This window comes from Ciona intestinalis, unplaced genomic scaffold, assembly GCF_000224145.3.
Source record: "Ciona intestinalis unplaced genomic scaffold, KH HT000110.2, whole genome shotgun sequence".
Lineage (NCBI taxonomy): Eukaryota > Metazoa > Chordata > Ascidiacea > Phlebobranchia > Cionidae > Ciona > Ciona intestinalis.
This window is the reverse complement of record NW_004190432.2, coordinates 5,406-22,706: the sequence shown is the minus strand read 5'-3', so window position 1 is coordinate 22,706 and position 17,301 is coordinate 5,406. Positions and strand designations below refer to the sequence as shown.

At 36.2% G+C, this 17,301-nt stretch overlaps 3 protein-coding genes across 6 annotated transcripts in view; 2 read left to right on the top strand and 1 right to left on the bottom strand.

Moving 5' to 3' along the window:
* Positions 1 to 2,056, top strand: part of LOC100182498 (hercynylcysteine sulfoxide lyase-like) — a 6,221-nt gene extending 4,165 nt beyond the window's left edge. Inside the window, exons 6-8 of one of the 2 annotated variants that reach the window (XM_026838753.1) lie at positions 84 to 289; positions 735 to 880; positions 1,332 to 2,056. In XM_026838753.1, coding sequence (XP_026694554.1) covers positions 84 to 289; positions 735 to 880; positions 1,332 to 1,506 — 527 coding nt within the window. In that variant the 3' untranslated portion in view covers positions 1,507 to 2,056. The remainder of the gene's footprint in view (positions 1 to 83; positions 290 to 734; positions 881 to 1,331) is intronic. The other variant, XM_002126693.4, reaches the window with a different exon arrangement.
* Positions 2,057 to 3,064: 1,008 nt separating this feature from the next.
* On the bottom strand, positions 3,065 to 6,962 carry LOC101242630 (fibrinogen-like protein 1). The gene is made up of 9 exons (XM_009863255.3): positions 6,800 to 6,962; positions 5,821 to 6,099; positions 5,210 to 5,337; positions 5,054 to 5,153; positions 4,482 to 4,578; positions 4,269 to 4,336; positions 3,864 to 3,944; positions 3,628 to 3,681; positions 3,065 to 3,346 (listed from the first exon to the last, which is right to left on the bottom strand). The coding sequence occupies exons 1-9, from the start codon at positions 6,861 to 6,863 to the stop codon at positions 3,105 to 3,107; spliced, it is 1,113 nt and encodes a 370-aa protein (XP_009861557.2). The 5' UTR covers positions 6,864 to 6,962; the 3' UTR covers positions 3,065 to 3,104.
* Positions 6,963 to 9,719: 2,757 nt separating this feature from the next.
* On the top strand, positions 9,720 to 16,916 carry LOC100183553 (kelch-like protein 12). 3 transcript variants are annotated; one of them, XM_026838751.1, is made up of 13 exons: positions 9,720 to 9,910; positions 10,725 to 10,845; positions 11,381 to 11,534; positions 11,967 to 12,184; positions 12,443 to 12,592; positions 12,655 to 12,772; positions 12,829 to 12,905; positions 12,958 to 13,144; positions 13,197 to 13,352; positions 15,067 to 15,129; positions 15,188 to 15,307; positions 15,881 to 15,982; positions 16,438 to 16,916. In XM_026838751.1, exons 1-13 carry the CDS (start codon positions 9,846 to 9,848, stop codon positions 16,536 to 16,538), a joined length of 1,632 nt encoding a protein of 543 aa, XP_026694552.1. In that variant the 5' UTR covers positions 9,720 to 9,845; the 3' UTR covers positions 16,539 to 16,916. The 3 variants fall into 3 exon arrangements, with proteins under 3 accessions (XP_026694552.1, XP_002123086.3, XP_026694553.1); XM_002123050.5 differs by having other exon boundaries at positions 15,881 to 16,031; XM_026838752.1 differs by lacking the exon at positions 12,443 to 12,592 and having other exon boundaries at positions 15,881 to 16,031.
* Positions 16,917 to 17,301: the final 385 nt, after the last annotated feature.

Sequence of the window (17,301 nt, the reverse complement as noted above, 5' to 3'; positions counted from 1 at the left end):
AAAGCAAGTATCATCCATTTATATGAAAGCATGTGCAATGTAACAAAAATGGTATTCAACCAATTTACTCAGTTGTAATACAGGCGACCTTCACAAATGGTATTACACAAGCCGTGGATGTGCTCTGTTATGGATTTCTCCCAAACACAGAAACAAAATCCTACCTGTGGTCACAGATTACTGCAAAGATACGATGCATCATCAATATTGTTACTGGGGAACACGAGACACTTCGTCACAGCTCACTTTATCTACTGCATCAAAGTTTTATGAAAATATTGGTGGATTGGTTGGTCTTTTATACTAATTTAGTATAAAGTAAGGTAGGGACATGGGACACCTGTTGATTCGCTTTACTTATCTCATTTGGTAGTAAACAAAACACATTTAAAGAATTATAAAGCTGTATTCTCACGACTCCCGTAGACCGTTGTTAATTGTTTAAAATACTTTCAGGATATTTAGATATTCTGTGCCAAAGGTGTTCCCGCAATTTATTATATAGTAGTCTGGGTACAGGAAGGATACCTTTAGTACATTATATCCAAATATTCTGATCGTGTTTTAAACATTTAACACCGGTATATGGGAGTTGTGAGGATATGGTTTTATCATTCGTTGAATGTTCTTTGTTTTCTACCAAATAGGATGAGAAAATAGAATAAAAAGGTGTCCCATCTCCCCCACCCTACTATATACAAGATGCCTATATCTCATGTTGCTTGAATTTTAAGGAGACTATCACTGGGTACAACAACAAGTTGGTGACATGGGCTCAATCAATGTTATGTGAAGCATTGGGAACAAGACCCTTTGATATACCACAGTCAATGAAACCGCCCAATATGGCTATGATATATTTGCCAAAATCGTCAAAAAAGTAAGAAAATTATTTTCACAAACTACAGGTTTTACATTTTATCCATTGTAATTTTCGTACATTTAGGTATGTTTTAAGTTGCCAAGTAAACCTAAAATAGTTTGGTAATCGAATGCATTTATGCAACATTACTCTGGCATGATTTATTTCAGCAAACAAAAAAATTGTGACTCAGGTTATTTATGGTGTTTATGCGACTAAACAAACACTAAAATATAGTTCAAATCTTTTTTGATTTTTTTTTATTATGGCTGGCAACTTAGACAACCCAGTAGTGTCCACTAGGTTGGAGCAATTACTTTCAAGTGTCTTTCCCAAAGACACACAATGGTAGCAGCGATGAGCCTTGAATCCATTACCTCTGGGTTAAAGACACGTGCGCTAACCAACTGTGCCAATGCGCCGAAAATGTAATGTGTTATAACCTAACTTGTATATGTTGAAATAACAGGAAGATTGGAAGTTATGAGTTGACGGTTCATTTCATAGAAAAATACAATGGAATAACAGTTGGATTTACAACTATTGATGGAGAGGTTGCTTTAAGAGTAGCAGCAAATGTCTACAACTGTAAAGATGATTACTTCAAACTGAGAGATGCTCTGCTCGATTATTTTAATGAATGAAATTTAAGTTTATTTGGGGGTTTGCAGAATGAATATATAAGTAAACCAATTGTGTTTGTGCTTACTATCTTTTAGGTCGCCCAACCACGTTCAATCAAATATAGCTTTAGTAAGCTGTTACATAACTTATTTGAGTATGTATTTCACTAACATGATTGTTAATCAAACTCTAAACTCTACTGATCACAATCAATGCAATATTTTGTACTGATCATAATTATTTAGACGTTTTGTGCTAATGATAGTTATATAGAAGTGTATAACATATAACGGAGAAGAAACCTTTAAAATTAGAGGAACAATAGTTAAATAAAAAGAAAGTGTTTATAGTCCTCTACTGTTTTATGTGTGGTCGGATAATATATAGTAGGGTGGGGAAACACGGGACACCTTTAGCACATAGCCTATTATCCAAATATCTTGATAGTGTTTTAAACAAATAACAAAAGTCTATGGGAGTCGTGAGGGCACGGTTTCACATTTCTTTGAATGTTCTTTGTTTACTACTAAATAGAATGAAAAGGTGTTCAAATAAACCAGCAAAAATATACGTGTTAAAGAAATGATGTTGGCACGATTTATGTATAATGTGTGCTCCATGTAGGGTCATGCGCTGTGAAATACATAATTACTAATTGCCTTTCGTGTTTTAGTTTTATCAGAAGTTATATGCTTTTGTTGGGGGTGCAATAACATAGTTCTACGGTCGCGTCCATCTCAACGTAACGACTCCAAAACGCTAGGTCGGCAACTCAGTTTATTAGACGAACAAACAGGCGGTATCAGCATAGTATACTGAAGTCACTTCAGTATACTATGGTATCAGGCTATAGGGACAAACGGAAGGACAGCAAAACTGTAAGAAAGCTCCTACTGCCCACCCAAAACAGAAAATAGGAGGGCTTTTATTAGCATGAAACATGTGCGCGAACACGAAACACAGAAGAGATAATTGACACCAAAGAATGGCAGACTGATGTCTATCATTTTCTTATGGTAATAGGAACACGCAGGATGTCTCGCTCAAACATAAACACATGTTACGCCAGATGTAATAGTTAATCAACGCGGCTGTTTAATATTAATCTTTATGCATTAAAATAATTTGGATAAACTATAATATATATCTGTGCTCGAAACACACTCGATCGTTACACTTTAATAAATTTCTAAACCTCTAATGCTCGTATGGCAGAATGGATTTTAAACGTTCTTACGTTAACTCGAGCTTCGGAAACGCCAAGATTATACCTTGTGTGCGAATCGCTAAATAACTATTCGTTGTAATTTTGAATTTTGAATGGGAAAATTATCAACGAAACTCTTTCTATGAACAAAAAAAAATGTTTAAACGAGAAAAATTGAACGGCGTTTGCATTCCAATCGTCGTTGTTGGAATACAAGATTCATTGTGTTTTTTTTCAATATAATACCACGAAGACATTACTTTTCATTATTTTTTAAAAATGTTTCTCACTGTACGTTTAAGTTCAATGACTTTTGCAGTTTTTTTTGTAGTTAATCACTTATTCAGTTGTTTTGTACAAAAAGACACAAATCATTTTTACAAAAACACGCATTCGCCTTTTCTAAACGTTTCAAGAATTGCGAAGTGGTCGTATTTTCATCTGGGTAAACCTTAAACCTTCATGACGGCCAGTGGGTATCCAATTCCTCCAGTAAGCGTTGGCTGTTCCTCTCCTACATGGTTCGTTCTTTCCGTTTAGGCTGGCGAAAGTACATTGTGTATACCACCAACCCCCACTTCGTGTATTTGCACAGTTGTTGTTGTTTCTATCTCTTGTGGAAAATTGAAAACCGTTGGTCCATGCCATTGCGTCTGCCAAATATAAGAAATGTTTAATATTTTTGTATATTGCTATAGCTTTCCTAATTATCCTCGCGTGGGTGGGCAAAAACTTAACGTTATATTATATTACAGTGTGTCCTATTACCCACCTATATTGGATTTAATAAACCTGTGACATAGTTTAATTTTACACTTGTTAATGTGGCTTTCAAGGGTATATCAATAAAAAATCAAAATTTGCTTGTGGGTAGTTGATCTTTCGTTTGTATTTTTGTATGTCCCTTAACAAAATTATGTATGTGCCGATTTACCCGCTGTATGTCTGCAACGGTCAGCTCCAGTCGCATTTTCAAAATAACAGCAATCTGTAAAAAGGTTTTTAGGTGATCATAAAAAGTGATTAATTTTTGAATTAATCTATATATTAATATATCACATATAGTAGAGTACGATGAGCTTATTTTTCAGTGGACAATTCGAATGCTGTATTTTGTCATTTATATACACCGCACATGTACAAATGAATTTCATAATTTTTCAAACAAACCTTGAGCAGTATTTTCACATTCAAATTTGGTAATATTTTTATTTCCACAAGGCCAACGTGCACCCTGATCACACTGTTTACCTGCTCAGAAAGCAACACAGTTATATCACATTGCTTTAAAATAATGACGCCACCATTTTAGAAATGTATGTCTTCGGGCAAGCCATTTGTTTCAACAGTGATTCATTATTGGGGGTTTGCATTTTCTGCGATACATTACAAAAGATCTAGAAATACATGAGTAAGTAAAGACCCTATAATTTTCATTAGCGTGAGGCGTGTAAAACAAAACGCCGGTATTATAACAGCTGTCTTTGCGATGCAAAGCACCGGTGTTATAACGCCTGTCGTTGCCCGTCACGCAGGGAGAGATTATGGTTTATTCATTAATAGAGTTATAAGTACCTTTTTTATGCTGAAAACCAGTGATCGTTAATCTGTACCTGTCACTCTCCGGACCAACCATGAATTTACTACAGAATAGAAAGGAAATTACGTCATATTCTAATGTGCGTAAATCATTAGTAAACCAATTCGATGGAAAATTGAAAACAAACCTAAAACATCGCATTAAAAATAGATAGCTAAAAAGCACTATGAACCAGGCTTTGTTCTTACGAATATTCAGCTGTGATATTCGTGTTGTTGCAAGTTGTAATGTCTATGCGCAGTTCGTTGTCTCCATTTCTTGTCAATTCTCGTATATTTTCCAACCCTATTTAAAAAAATGAAATTTTAATACACTACGGTTGGGGGAAACGGGTACCATTTCATTCTATTTTTACCACCATTTGGTATTAAACAAAGAACATTCAAGAAATAAAACCGTATCCTCATTATCCTTATAGACCATGGTGTGTTGTTCATAACACGATCGGGGTATTCGGTTCTTGTGTGCTGTGCTAAAGATGTCCCACTTACCCCACGATACTATATATGTAAAACGATAAGTTAATCATACATATATTCGTGTGTTTTTGTAAATTTTGGTTGACTATACTCCGGCGTCATAACACAATGGTTAGCGCCAGTGGTTCTAACCCAGTTTACGGGTTCAAGGCTCGTCGCGGCTCTAATTGTGGGCGTATGTGGCCTTCGGCAAAACGATTAATGGCCTTGTCTCTAACCCAGTTGTAATAAATGGGTTTTCCAAATTGCCAGCCATATGCGTTATTTACTCATTCATTTACCAATCCAAAAGCTCCCAGCAGTTTTGTTTCCAAACCCAGTTACATAATCTGTCCAATTTCGATCAAAATGTGTTCCTTTATCAATATTGCGCTGAATCACCTAAATTTATAGATTTATTGTCATAAAAGCCGGAATTTCCAAAACTAAATTCACACCGTCCACCCTCCGCCGTGATTTTCCAAGTCACAATAAGCTTCCAACTTGGTCATTTTATCTGGATAAATATTGTACAAGCCATTTCTCCTGTAGCCATTATCGTAAATTTTCTGGCAGCTGGAAAAGTCTGCAACAACAACGTTATAATATTTCTTAAAAGAAGATATGAAAACACGGAAGACGAAATCGTAAGAATGTAGACTTATGGTGAACTATTCACTAGTAAACAAAGAACATTCAAAGATTTATAAAACCGTATATCTTCACGACTCCTATGGGCCGTTGTTAATTGTTTAAAACGCGATCAAGATACTTGGGTTTTAGGTGCTGAAGGTGCCCCGTCTCCCCCACCCTACTATACCTATTCATCCTCGCGTGCTTTCGAGTTACCACATATTTAACTTTGTTGGTGGTTTTTACTTATACAATTTGGACAACCCATTAATGACCACTGGGTTGGAGCAATGTCCGTTTCTCAAGTACACATACGCCAAACAGTATCGGTTTTACGTCGACAACCGAACCCCGCATCGTTTAATGCAAGCGCCTAAATCACTGAGGTCGGTTGCGGCCCATTTTGCTAAATGGTCTGCGCTATAAGAAAACTAACCTGTTTTCATGTATATAATCCATTCGACTGTGAGCGACATGCTGTTCCATCCAGAGTTAATATCCGTGCGTGATATTTCAGCTAAGAACCCGTAACTTTCTATTCGTTTGACTCTGGTGTTGAATTGGTGTGGAAGAGACAAGTCGCTCGGCTTTACTATTGTGACTTTCACGAAAACTGGAACATCATTTAAACACATTCTGTAGGTAACACTGACGTTCTTTCTTTCCTTGCTGGACTCACACCAGATGTCAGTACTTCCTCTTCCAACCGAATGCACTAGACCACAAAATAAAACTTTTGTTTTATATTTTAAGGTAGCGGTAGTGTAGTAAGATGGCGTTAAAATTATATTTTTATTCTTTTTTCTCGTACCACTTTGTAGTAAACATAGAATATTTACAGAATTATGCAACCGTATACCCCTGCGACTCTGAAAGAGCGATGTTAATTGTTGGAAACACAATGGGGAATATGGGAGATGGGTGCTAACAATGTAACATATTTCCCCATAGTAATATATTGAAAATCGAAAATACGGAAAGGAAAAGTTAAACAACAGTACGACACTCCAGGTAAAATCATGTATAGGCCTATACCGGGCGTATTAAATAAATGACGCGAACGTTACACTCAACAAACAATATAAAGCGATTAGAAACAATAGCAACTCTCATTTGAAGAATAGTGTTCGCTGAGACAGCCGACGTAAAATAAGGGAAGCCAATTTTAAAGACAAATTCAATGTTTACAAATGTTACCCACAAAAGGAAATGCCACCAGCAATTATAGGTCACAGTAATCTGTTTTATAGGGACAGTGGCTTAGATTCAACAGGTGCATTACAATAATACTTATAAGGCAAGAGTTTTGAAAAATCATATTAGCTTTATTTTGTTTGCACTTCAATACGTTTCCTATATATGCCTAATTATAAGGAATACTAGATATATGTTTCCTATATGCTTAATACCCTTACCTCCAAAGTCAGCGCAATAAATAGTAAATAAAACCAACACCTTTGTTATTATCAGTATGTCCATTGTACCTCACTCAACAATTACAAAATATTGGAAATGTAACAGAAGGTATAGGTATGGTAACGCTGCTCTGTTAACGAATACGTCATAAATACAAAAAAACAAAAGGCGCTACGTTGCTCGCATATTACACTAGAAAAGAACGGAAGCTTGCGTGGTTAGATATACGCCTGCACGTATTTACGCTAACCTACCCGCGAACCTTGCTGCATGATAACATATACATTTATTAGACTAGGGCAAAATTATATATTAATTGGCTTTTTTATGATAAACAAAAAAAGGTATTAGACAGTATTCTCACAGCCCAACAACGCGCGTCGATTGATCTTAAATATTAAAAAAAGGTGTTGATCAGACATACACTGTTTTATTGGCCAAATAAATACGTAAGAGTATGCTGGTACTAATGTTTAATGCTCACTGATTCATATTCAAACTGCCGGAATTCTGCAGTTTGCGAGTTAGAATTGTTAATTGGGACTTACACAGTTTAAAATATAGGCTAAGTTTGTCGTCCATTTTATGGTCTAACAGCATTTTTTTAGTTTTGTGAGAAAAACAATTAGTGACCAATTCGGCTCAATATAGGGCTGCATTTAGCACAATAATCAATTTAAAAAAATTTAAAGTTTACGTGGCAACAACCATCACATTCAGTTAGTTTCAATTTTCAATGATACACAAGGTATTAAATATTTAAAAAAAATACGCCACAAGAAAATTCAATTTTTAGGTACATTTCTGGATTATACATAACAAGTATAAAAGAATAAACAAATACAAAATCGTGAACAATTTATTACAGCAAAGTAATTTCGGAAAGCGTAGTAATAAATGAATGTTTTTTATTCTCGCGTAGCAAAGACAGTCATAAAAACGCGGGTGTCCTGTATAATCCACCTCGTTGAATTACCACATGCGTAACTTTTTGGCTGAATATTCTTTGACTTTTTAAAGGCATGGCTGACAATAAACCACTTGGCAAAACATTTTCGTTAGACAGCGCTAGTGGGAAGGTCATCCAAGCTAAGTTCAGAGCAAAGCCATAGAAATTTAAGCCTTGGTCCATAGCAAGGCATTTTTTAGATTGTCCATACATGTCGGTATCCGGCACAGTGGCAAAGTTGGTTAGCGCGCCTGCGTTTAGTCTACAGGTTATGGGGCCAATGCTTATTGACGTTATCATTTTGGGCGTATGTGTTGTTGGGCAAGACACTCGACTTCGATTGCTCCAAACCACAGTCCGTATGTAAACACTCTGCTCCAAACCAATGCTTGTCTAAACTGTGAGCCATATTATATAAAAATATAATGAATGTAACTTACTTTATTCTCGCGTGGCCGACAGTCGTTAAACTAAAAATTACTACGTATGTGCAGGATACAATATTAAGCAATCGCTGTTCTAACGATTTCCATTATTGTTCGACAATACCAACTTTTCGTACAGCAATATATGTAGGTAACATGTTGAAAAATATATTAGTGGCGCAGGAAAAGAATTTTAATATATAAATAAATGCGTCCGGCGCCGTGGCTCAGTGGTTTAGGCGCCGGCATCGAGAACCAAAGTGTCCCCGGTTCGATGCTCGATGGCGGAACTAACACTGATCGGCGTATGTGTCCTTGGGCAAGACACTTAACGGACATTGGTCCAACCCAGCGGTCACTTATGGGTTGTCCAAATTACAGTCATATACAGGGAAAAAAACAATTACCCACAAAGTTGCATATATGTGGTGACTCGCTGCCCAGACGAGGATAAACCTTCTGTTGAAGTGCGTCCGGTTGTGACGTTGTAAGTTCTCGAATGATATTCGACGCGAATCGTGTGAGAACGAGTTTGCAGAAATAGTCTGCAGATGGAGTCCTATATATACGGGTCAAGAATCGGGACAGAATACGGGACTTGGTCGGAACACTATATATACGGGTCAAGAATCGGGACAGAAAAGGGACTTGGCCGGAACGGAGAACGAGTTCGCAGTATTGTCCGCAGATGGAGTCCTACGGGTCAAGAATCGGGACAGAAAACAGGACTTAGTCCGAACGGAGAACGAGTTCGCAGAAATAGTCTGCAGATGGAGTCCTATATATACGGGTCAAGAATCGGGACAGAAAACGGGACTTGGTCGAAACACTGGAGTCGGAACATGATAACAGAACTTCACTACCGCGAGCACGTCACTTCCGGACGTACAAGGGTGTTGGGGTAATGGGCCAAGTCTGGCATGAATCCCAGGACCTCACCCATACAGAATAGAATACAATAGAACAGAATAGAATATAAATAAACAATATTTTTAAATAATATTTTTTTTTAAATAATATTGTTAAACGTACGATCCTTTTTTGCATTATTTAAGTGCATTTCTAATAATAAATTTATTTATTATTCAAAATTATTAACACTATGGACATTCCCGTCTTACCCTGCCTGTTTTCAAAATGGCTAAGTTTTACCTGTTGTGCGAATCGCTAGATATATCCGTCGGTTAGCTATTACTAGTTTGTGGTACCAGTCCAAAACCGTTATATATTTTGATGAAATATTGGGCAATATATATGATCAAGGATCCGTCTTATCCCACTCTACTATACACTTGCCGCAGTTAAAATATAATTTTTAATCAAACATTATAGGATTTACAGGAACTTATATTATTGCATAACTACCGCGTGGCGATAACGTTAACAAGTGTAAATGCCTTTTTACAATCAAAAAATGTGCCCATACATTAGTGCTATGGTCTCTGCTTTATTAATTCGCGCATATATGGGGCATTCCCAAAGACAAAAGATTCCTCCTGCTTATGACGTTTTTAATGACGATCACGTGAATACAAAAATTGGACGTGAAACTGGGCGTTTCGTCGTGTATTGATGATTGTTAATATTTGATATTTTGTTGCAGCATAAAATCAACAGAACTTAAATTACCTTTTCGCTTCATATCTCTTGTTAAGTTATAGATAGATCAAGATGGCGTGCTCTAAACTTCTGAGCTCTGATGGACATTTTGACGCCATCATGGACATGCTTTCTAAGTAAGATAGGACAATTAAACTAGTTATAATGTCATATGTATTTGTTTCATTGATGCTAGTGAAGAATCTTCCCCCCACCTTATTTGCTAACCACGAACCCCTAACTAACCCCTAACCCCTAACCCCTAACCCCTAACCCCTAACCCCTAACCCCTAACCCCTAACCCCTAACCACTAACCACTAACCACTAACGCCTAACCACTAACGTCTAACCACTAACGTCTAACCACTAACCCCTAGCCAGTTAGCCACTAACCCCTAATCACTAACCCTTAACCACTAACCCCCAATCATTAACCCCTAACCACTAACCCCCTAACCACCGTTTCATTCACCTTGTTGTTGCTTAATGATGAAAAAGGTTTAAACCTACACGTTTTGAAAAGCGGATTGTGTTTACTATTTTAAATCTTTCTGCCTGTGAATTGCCTCTATCAATATAGTAGATGACCTGAAAAACTCTGGTTTAAAAATATTTTTAGATCTCACTGTCACTCGCTGTTGTAACGCTTAACTGTGCTTTCAGTGCAGAAATATGTTATAGTTTACCTAAATTTTATTTATTGCATAAAAATGAAGTATTAAACAGCCGTGTTGCGTAACCATTACATCTGGTGCAACCGTTGTATATAAAGTGAATATTGCATGTTTTTTTATATTTTAAACGTTAAAGCAACTTTTTTTGTTTTCTTGCTCTGTATTGTCTACACTCTACATACACCAAATAAATATACTCAGTAAGACCCAAAATGGCAGACATAATCGCCATTTCCTGATATGACATTGGTCCTACCAATGATGTTTTTTTATCAGGCAACAAGATAGTGGACGTTATTGTGACGTCACACTGGTAGCAGAAGGTCACAATTTTCCAGCACATCGAGCAATTTTAGCAGCGAGTAGCAAATACTTTGACACCATGTTTAATAGTCAGGTAATGTATTGTTTCAATCTTGTGATCTGCAAATACTCTGGACAATAACTTGTCAGAGTTAAATGATAAAAGTCTAGTTTTGTTGCATCGTGGTTAGATCCTATAGACCAGAGGATATGAGTTCAGGATACAATGCTGCTACTATTATGAGTATATGTGTTCTTGCGCAAGACTCTTAACAGTAATTGCCTCAGTGTTCTCTTATAGTTTGTCCGAGCTGAATGTGAATGAATGAATGTAACTTACTCTATCAACATCTGGTCGACTGGGAGTCAAACCCAGAACTAGTGCTTGGAAGACACCAATGCTAACCATGTTGTTTGTCAATTTTACATAAAACAAGGAATTCCTTACAAAGATACATACGTGGTAACTCATATGAGGTGTATGAAACAGAACACTGTGTTATAAAAAGTGTCCTTGACCAGTTATGCAAGAACAAACAAATCACATTTATTAAGAAGAATCATAATTAATGGTAACCTTTTCCTATAGAACTGGCACAGCATGATTAAAATTGTTTTGTTTGTTGCAGATGAAAGAGGAATTTGAAAAAGTGATCGAAATAAAAGAAGTAACAAAGTTGGCAATGGAGAAAGTGATCACTTTCATTTATACGAACAAATTCTTTTTTTCAGATGAAAGTATTAATGAAGTTTTGTATGCAGCTTCACTGATGCAAGTACAAGGTGATAATTAACAATTGTATTTTGGCAAGTCAGTTGTATAACATTGCTCCAACCCAGTGGTCACTAATGGGTTGTCTAAATTGTCAGCGAAACTAAAAAATCAATCGCCTACAAAGTTACATGCGTGGTAATTTGTAAGTAGGCACAAGGTGTATGAAACAGATGATCTGAAGAATGAAGTCCTAAAAGTTCGGGTTAGCCTAATACCATGCTTTGGTATAGCTGGACTAGAAAGCCAAACCAGAAGAATTAGACATTATGAAGATTCAAGGCTCACATGAATATGTTTGGTTTATTCCAATTCTAAAAGTTCCACTAATTTAAACAATACAAAATGTTGTTAACAGTTAAACACCACATAAGTTTTGTGAACATACATATTTTTCCGAATAAAAGTTGTCCAGTTGTGATATTGTTCTAATGTTCTTACAGATCTACTTGCATTAGTTATCCAATATCTTTCGGATGAAATATCTCCAATGAATTGTTTGCATTACCGTCAACTTGGTAAGTTGTATTCACTCAATGATCTTGTATTGGAATGTGATCGATACATTTGTGATAATTTCGATCAAGTTTCAACTCAACAAAAGTTTTTTAAAATTGATGAAGTCGAAATGGAGAAATTTGTTTCTTCTGGTGAATTGGTGGTGAGACAATGTGATTAAATTAAAATCAAGTAACAAGAGTTCATAGTATTAGCAATAAACGACATCATCATATTTGTCAATTTGTTTTTATTTCCAATCAAACAATGAAAACTGTTAATCACCAGTGTGTTCACACTTTGTGTGGAAGTCAACATTTCTTAAGTATATTTTTTAATTTCAAGCGACTTTATGTAAATGTTTGGTCTTGTGTGGACCTTACTGATTAGAAATATAAGTTATAAACCTTCTACCCACTAGATGAAATCCGAGGAAGTTGTTTATGAGTGTTTGGTTGGTTGGGTGAAACATGATCTACAAACACGGAAACAATATTTCCCAACTTTGTTCAAACATCTAAGATTACAATATATGGATGCTGATTATTTATATCAGAAAATTAGAAAAGAGGTTTCACTTGTTTTATTTCACAGTAGTGTTGTTGTTAATCTGTTTTTACGTTTATATAATAGGAACTTGTGCGTGAATTTCTTGATTGCAGAGATTTGGTTGACGATGCTTTTTATTTTCATATCAAACCACATTTGTTTGAGAAACAGAAACCAAGGAAAGGTCACTATCCATGCAAAGGTAAGCACAGTGTTGCCGCAATGCTGCCGTTTTTCACAAAATGGTTAACATAACAGAACTTATATTTGTTCCAAACAAGAAGCAAAATATAGCATGTTATAATATGAGAGAAAGGAAATGGTCATCACTGCAGGTAAGTGCAATTGGGAGTAGCTGGTTTCTCAAATAAGATTTCAACTTATTAGGTTGTTGGTGAACCTGAGCAGAGCGTGATGTTTATTGTTCATGAGGAGAAAATGTATTGCTTTGATTACTACCATGTAGATGGTTATATATTGCCCAATGTTTCTAAATGCTTCAATGGAATTAAATGGGAAAAGCTTGCACAGATGAAGAACTACCATTCTGAAGCAGCTGTTGCTTCAATACAAGGTGAATGTGGTTCCTGTATTCAGCATTTGTTATAGGTTGTTTATGAATACAGGTGAAATATTTGTCTTTGGTGGGTTGTCACACAGAAAAGATGGTTGTATGTTCTTTGCAAACAAGATTTCCAAATACAATCCCAACAACAATACTTGGTTAAACGTTGGACCAGCCAAATCATTTCGAACTGAAGCAACTGCAGTAGGAGTTGGAAGTAAGTTGGGTATGGTTGGTACAGTTTGTTAAGACTGATGGTAAACAATTCATATTGCTATTTGCAGTTGGCAATTCATTAACAAATATTATAATCGATGTAACATCTCTTGTGCCGTGACACATTGGTTAGCATGCCTCCCTCTAACCTAGAGGTTATGGGTTTACGGCTTATCGCTGCTACCATTGTGGCGTATGTATCATTGGACAAGACACTTAACTACAATTGCTCCAACCTAGTGGTCACTAATGGGTTGTCCAAATTGTCAGTCATACATAAAAACCCAAAAACATCTAAAAAAATATTAAATAAGGTGTATGAAATATGACACCCGTGTTATAACGACTGTCATTGCCCTACGCAATAAATAAGTTAAACTGTTTTTTAAAAAGTTCCTTCATCAACGTCTGTAAGAACCCCATTATATTATAAATGTGTGAAGTCCTAGAGTGTGAAACATGGTGGTATCTGGAATGTCGGCAAGTGTTGTTCTGTGGGCGTCAAGTGATAAGACGTTAGCCCACAGTCCGACTCCATAACATGTCCAGGTTCAAAACTCAGTTTATTCAACAAAACAGTTCGGGTTACCACGACAAAACAACAACGACGTCACGATACTCTCCGGCCTCCAACTGGCTGGTCCAGGCTCACACTGCCTAGCTGTACAGTACAGGGCAGGGCTTATAAAGGAGATAACTCAAAGGCGAGAACTCCCAAGGCGAGAAGAAGCGTTATACACGAGAAAACATTATACACATTATACAGCAAGGCAAAGTCTCTCAGTATTGTCTCAGTATTGTTGGGTCTGGTCCTATCGTACTCCTCTTCGCGCGTACTAGATGCTGTACCTCGTTTAATCCGATCAATTGGAACCAGATCAACACTTAATAACTCCTTTATTAGCAACTTGACAGTGACGTAACGATACGATAACGATAGCAGAATTTACGGCTCAATGCGTGCCGAAACATGGCGCATCCATCTTTTATACAGACGAGAGTTGTGAGAAGAAGGGAACACGTCAGCCTCCAGGCTTACCGCCAGTCACACATAACGCAACTACAGATACAATGTCTGGGTATTGAGCATAGTTCACACACAATTTACAACGATAAATCCTGCCAGCAGCCACGCATCTTAATTAGGAAACGGCTAGGAAATTGTGACAGTTTCCGTTGTCAGGCATCGGTACGTGGACTCACACAATATCATTAAACCAGTAAACATACAACATCGGTAAGCATGGAATTACAACGATAACATTATTATCGCCCGCTTTCACACGTCGATCACTACAGTTCAATCACCCCAAATCCCCTGCTTTGTGTCGTTTTTAGACCACATGTTTGAGTTATCTCATTTGTAACATCGTGTGTGACTGTTTTTTCTTGATGGCTGACAATTTGGATAATCTATAGGCATTCAGTAATTATAAATTAGTGCTTAGTAAAATACACACTCACAAAAGTATCCGAATAAAACCTAGTATCCTTTGTTTAATATGTGACATTTATTTGTTTTTTGTTTAATATGTGGCACAACACCTAGCTATGGTGCTGTAAGAAATTTAATTTTCATTTTTAATTGTTCTGTGTGGTGCAAAAGACTGTCAGTTGTCATTTATATTAATTATGGATTTAGTGATAATAGGAGTCAGAGTTCTACTTTCTTTAAAATTTTAAACCCAACAATGTTTATGCATTTATTTCTCCAGATGTAGCCTATATTTGTGGAGGTTATGAACAAGTGGATGGTAATCCAAAAAGCGCTACAACAGGTTTGCTTCCAAAAAAATATTATTTTTTTTGTTGTTATTGAAGTATTTTCCTTTTTAGTTTGTGCAAAAGTTGAAATGTATGATACAGTAAACAACACATGGGAAGATGGAAAGAATATGATAAAAGGAAGAGCTTCTTGTGCTGCTGTTCATTTTGATGGAAAAATATTTGTATTTGGTAACTTGGTCATTATTTTAATATGTTTTGATTGTACATGTCTTTGCTTTATATGTTCTAATGCATTTAATTTTAAACATATTTTGATACATTAAATTTTATATTCTGATACATTGAATTTTAAAGTGTCTGTTACACATCAAACTGTTGGTTGCAATCAATGTATTATTAATAACTGAACATGATGATATAAATTGTTATCATCTGAGCAGGTCTAATTAGCAAATAAGTGAAATAACTAACACTTTGACTTCAAATTGTCAGGGTATAACAGTCAACCAATGCCAGTACTTACTTTTTGAATTTTATAGATTACTTTCATGTTACTATTTTAAAACTTTAAATTACCATAAACTTTGTTGATCAGCTATCTTAAAGAAAGGGAACAGGTTTTGTAAGTTTCAAAACTGAAAATTATTGATACAAATACAATATTGTGTCAAAGCTACTGTTGTAAATATTGCAGTTTGGTATTAAAGAAGCATTTTGAATTTGATATATTACCAACTGTCTTAAAAACAAACTAGTTTTATCCTCTGTTGAATCTATATTGATTCATAATAAAACTGTCAGGTGGATTTGGTTCAAACAACACCCTGTTGTCAAGTGGTGAATTTATGAACATTGCTGATGGAGTTTGGACGATGTTAACAAACAACATTCCTTTTCAACTTGGTGAAGTTTCTGCTTGTTGTATTGGTGACCATATTGCAATGTACGGAAGGTGAGATGTGATTGGAGCTGTGCAATAACATATGAATGAATTAAAGTAACTTGCTTTATTCTTGCGTGGCCGGAAAACCACAGTTGTTAAACACCGGTTTCACACACCTCATGCCAGCTTATGAGTTACCAAGTATGTTGCTTTGTGGCTGATTATTTTTTTGGGTGATTTTTTCATGTGTGGCTCATAATTTGGACAACCCATTAGTGACCACTGGGTTGGAGCAATTACCACTAAGTGTCTTGCCTAAAGACACATTCGCCCACAATGGTAGCAGCGATCAGCCTTGAACCCACAACCTCTGGGTTAGAGGCAGACCCTAACCAACTGTGCCATGGTGCCACACAGGCTTATACAATGTAGAAAAAAAGAAGTAATAGGCTTTATTATTAATCATAATTACCAGTTCCAAACCTGGACATATTGCATTGTACAACACAAACAATGATGAATGGAGAACTTTCAAAGAGGAAGGACAAAATTTGTTTAAAGGAAGAGGATGCTTGATGGCAAAATAAAAAAAAACATCAGAATTTTAAATATTTATAATTTTTGTGTACATTGTTTTATCCTTTATATACAAACTCTTGTTTATATTATATAGCAGTGTGGGGTAAGACAGAACTCTTAGGCAAATATTTTCCAAAATTTCTACAACCAAATTATATGACGGTTATAAATTATTTCATTGGGAAATATTAATACTCATAATTAATATTATTTTTGGCAAATATTTATAAATATTGTTTTTAAAATAATGACACTTTTAATTCGCTAAGTTTGTGTGGTTAAGTTAGTAGACTGGTAGAGTGACTACCTTTTAGAATTGTATCAATAGTTGCTAATATATTGGCTCTGTATACTGTATAATAAAATCACCCAAACTCAACATCCAGGTGTGTGTAGTGTACATTGTGTAATAATAGTTTTATACATGTTGTGGAGCATAATATATAGATCTATTTTATCAAACAGTATTTCTTATTCGTTGTAGTATTCATTTCTGTACATTTCAATTCTCGCATATGTGGGGGGCGGCTAATGTTGAAGCTGTGGTTCACGCCCCGCAGCCTCGCGACGACGCTGTTCCATCCTGCCCCGACGCACACGCTATTCCGCAACGCATTGCACACCGATGTATGACGCCTGTACGGCACAGCTCAGTTTATTACGCGGTGAAAGTGCGGCATCGTGCTTAGAAGGCAAAGTGAGACAGCAGGGTATTGCAAGCCCTGTACTGCCTCACAGTACAGGAAAGTGAAAGGTTTAT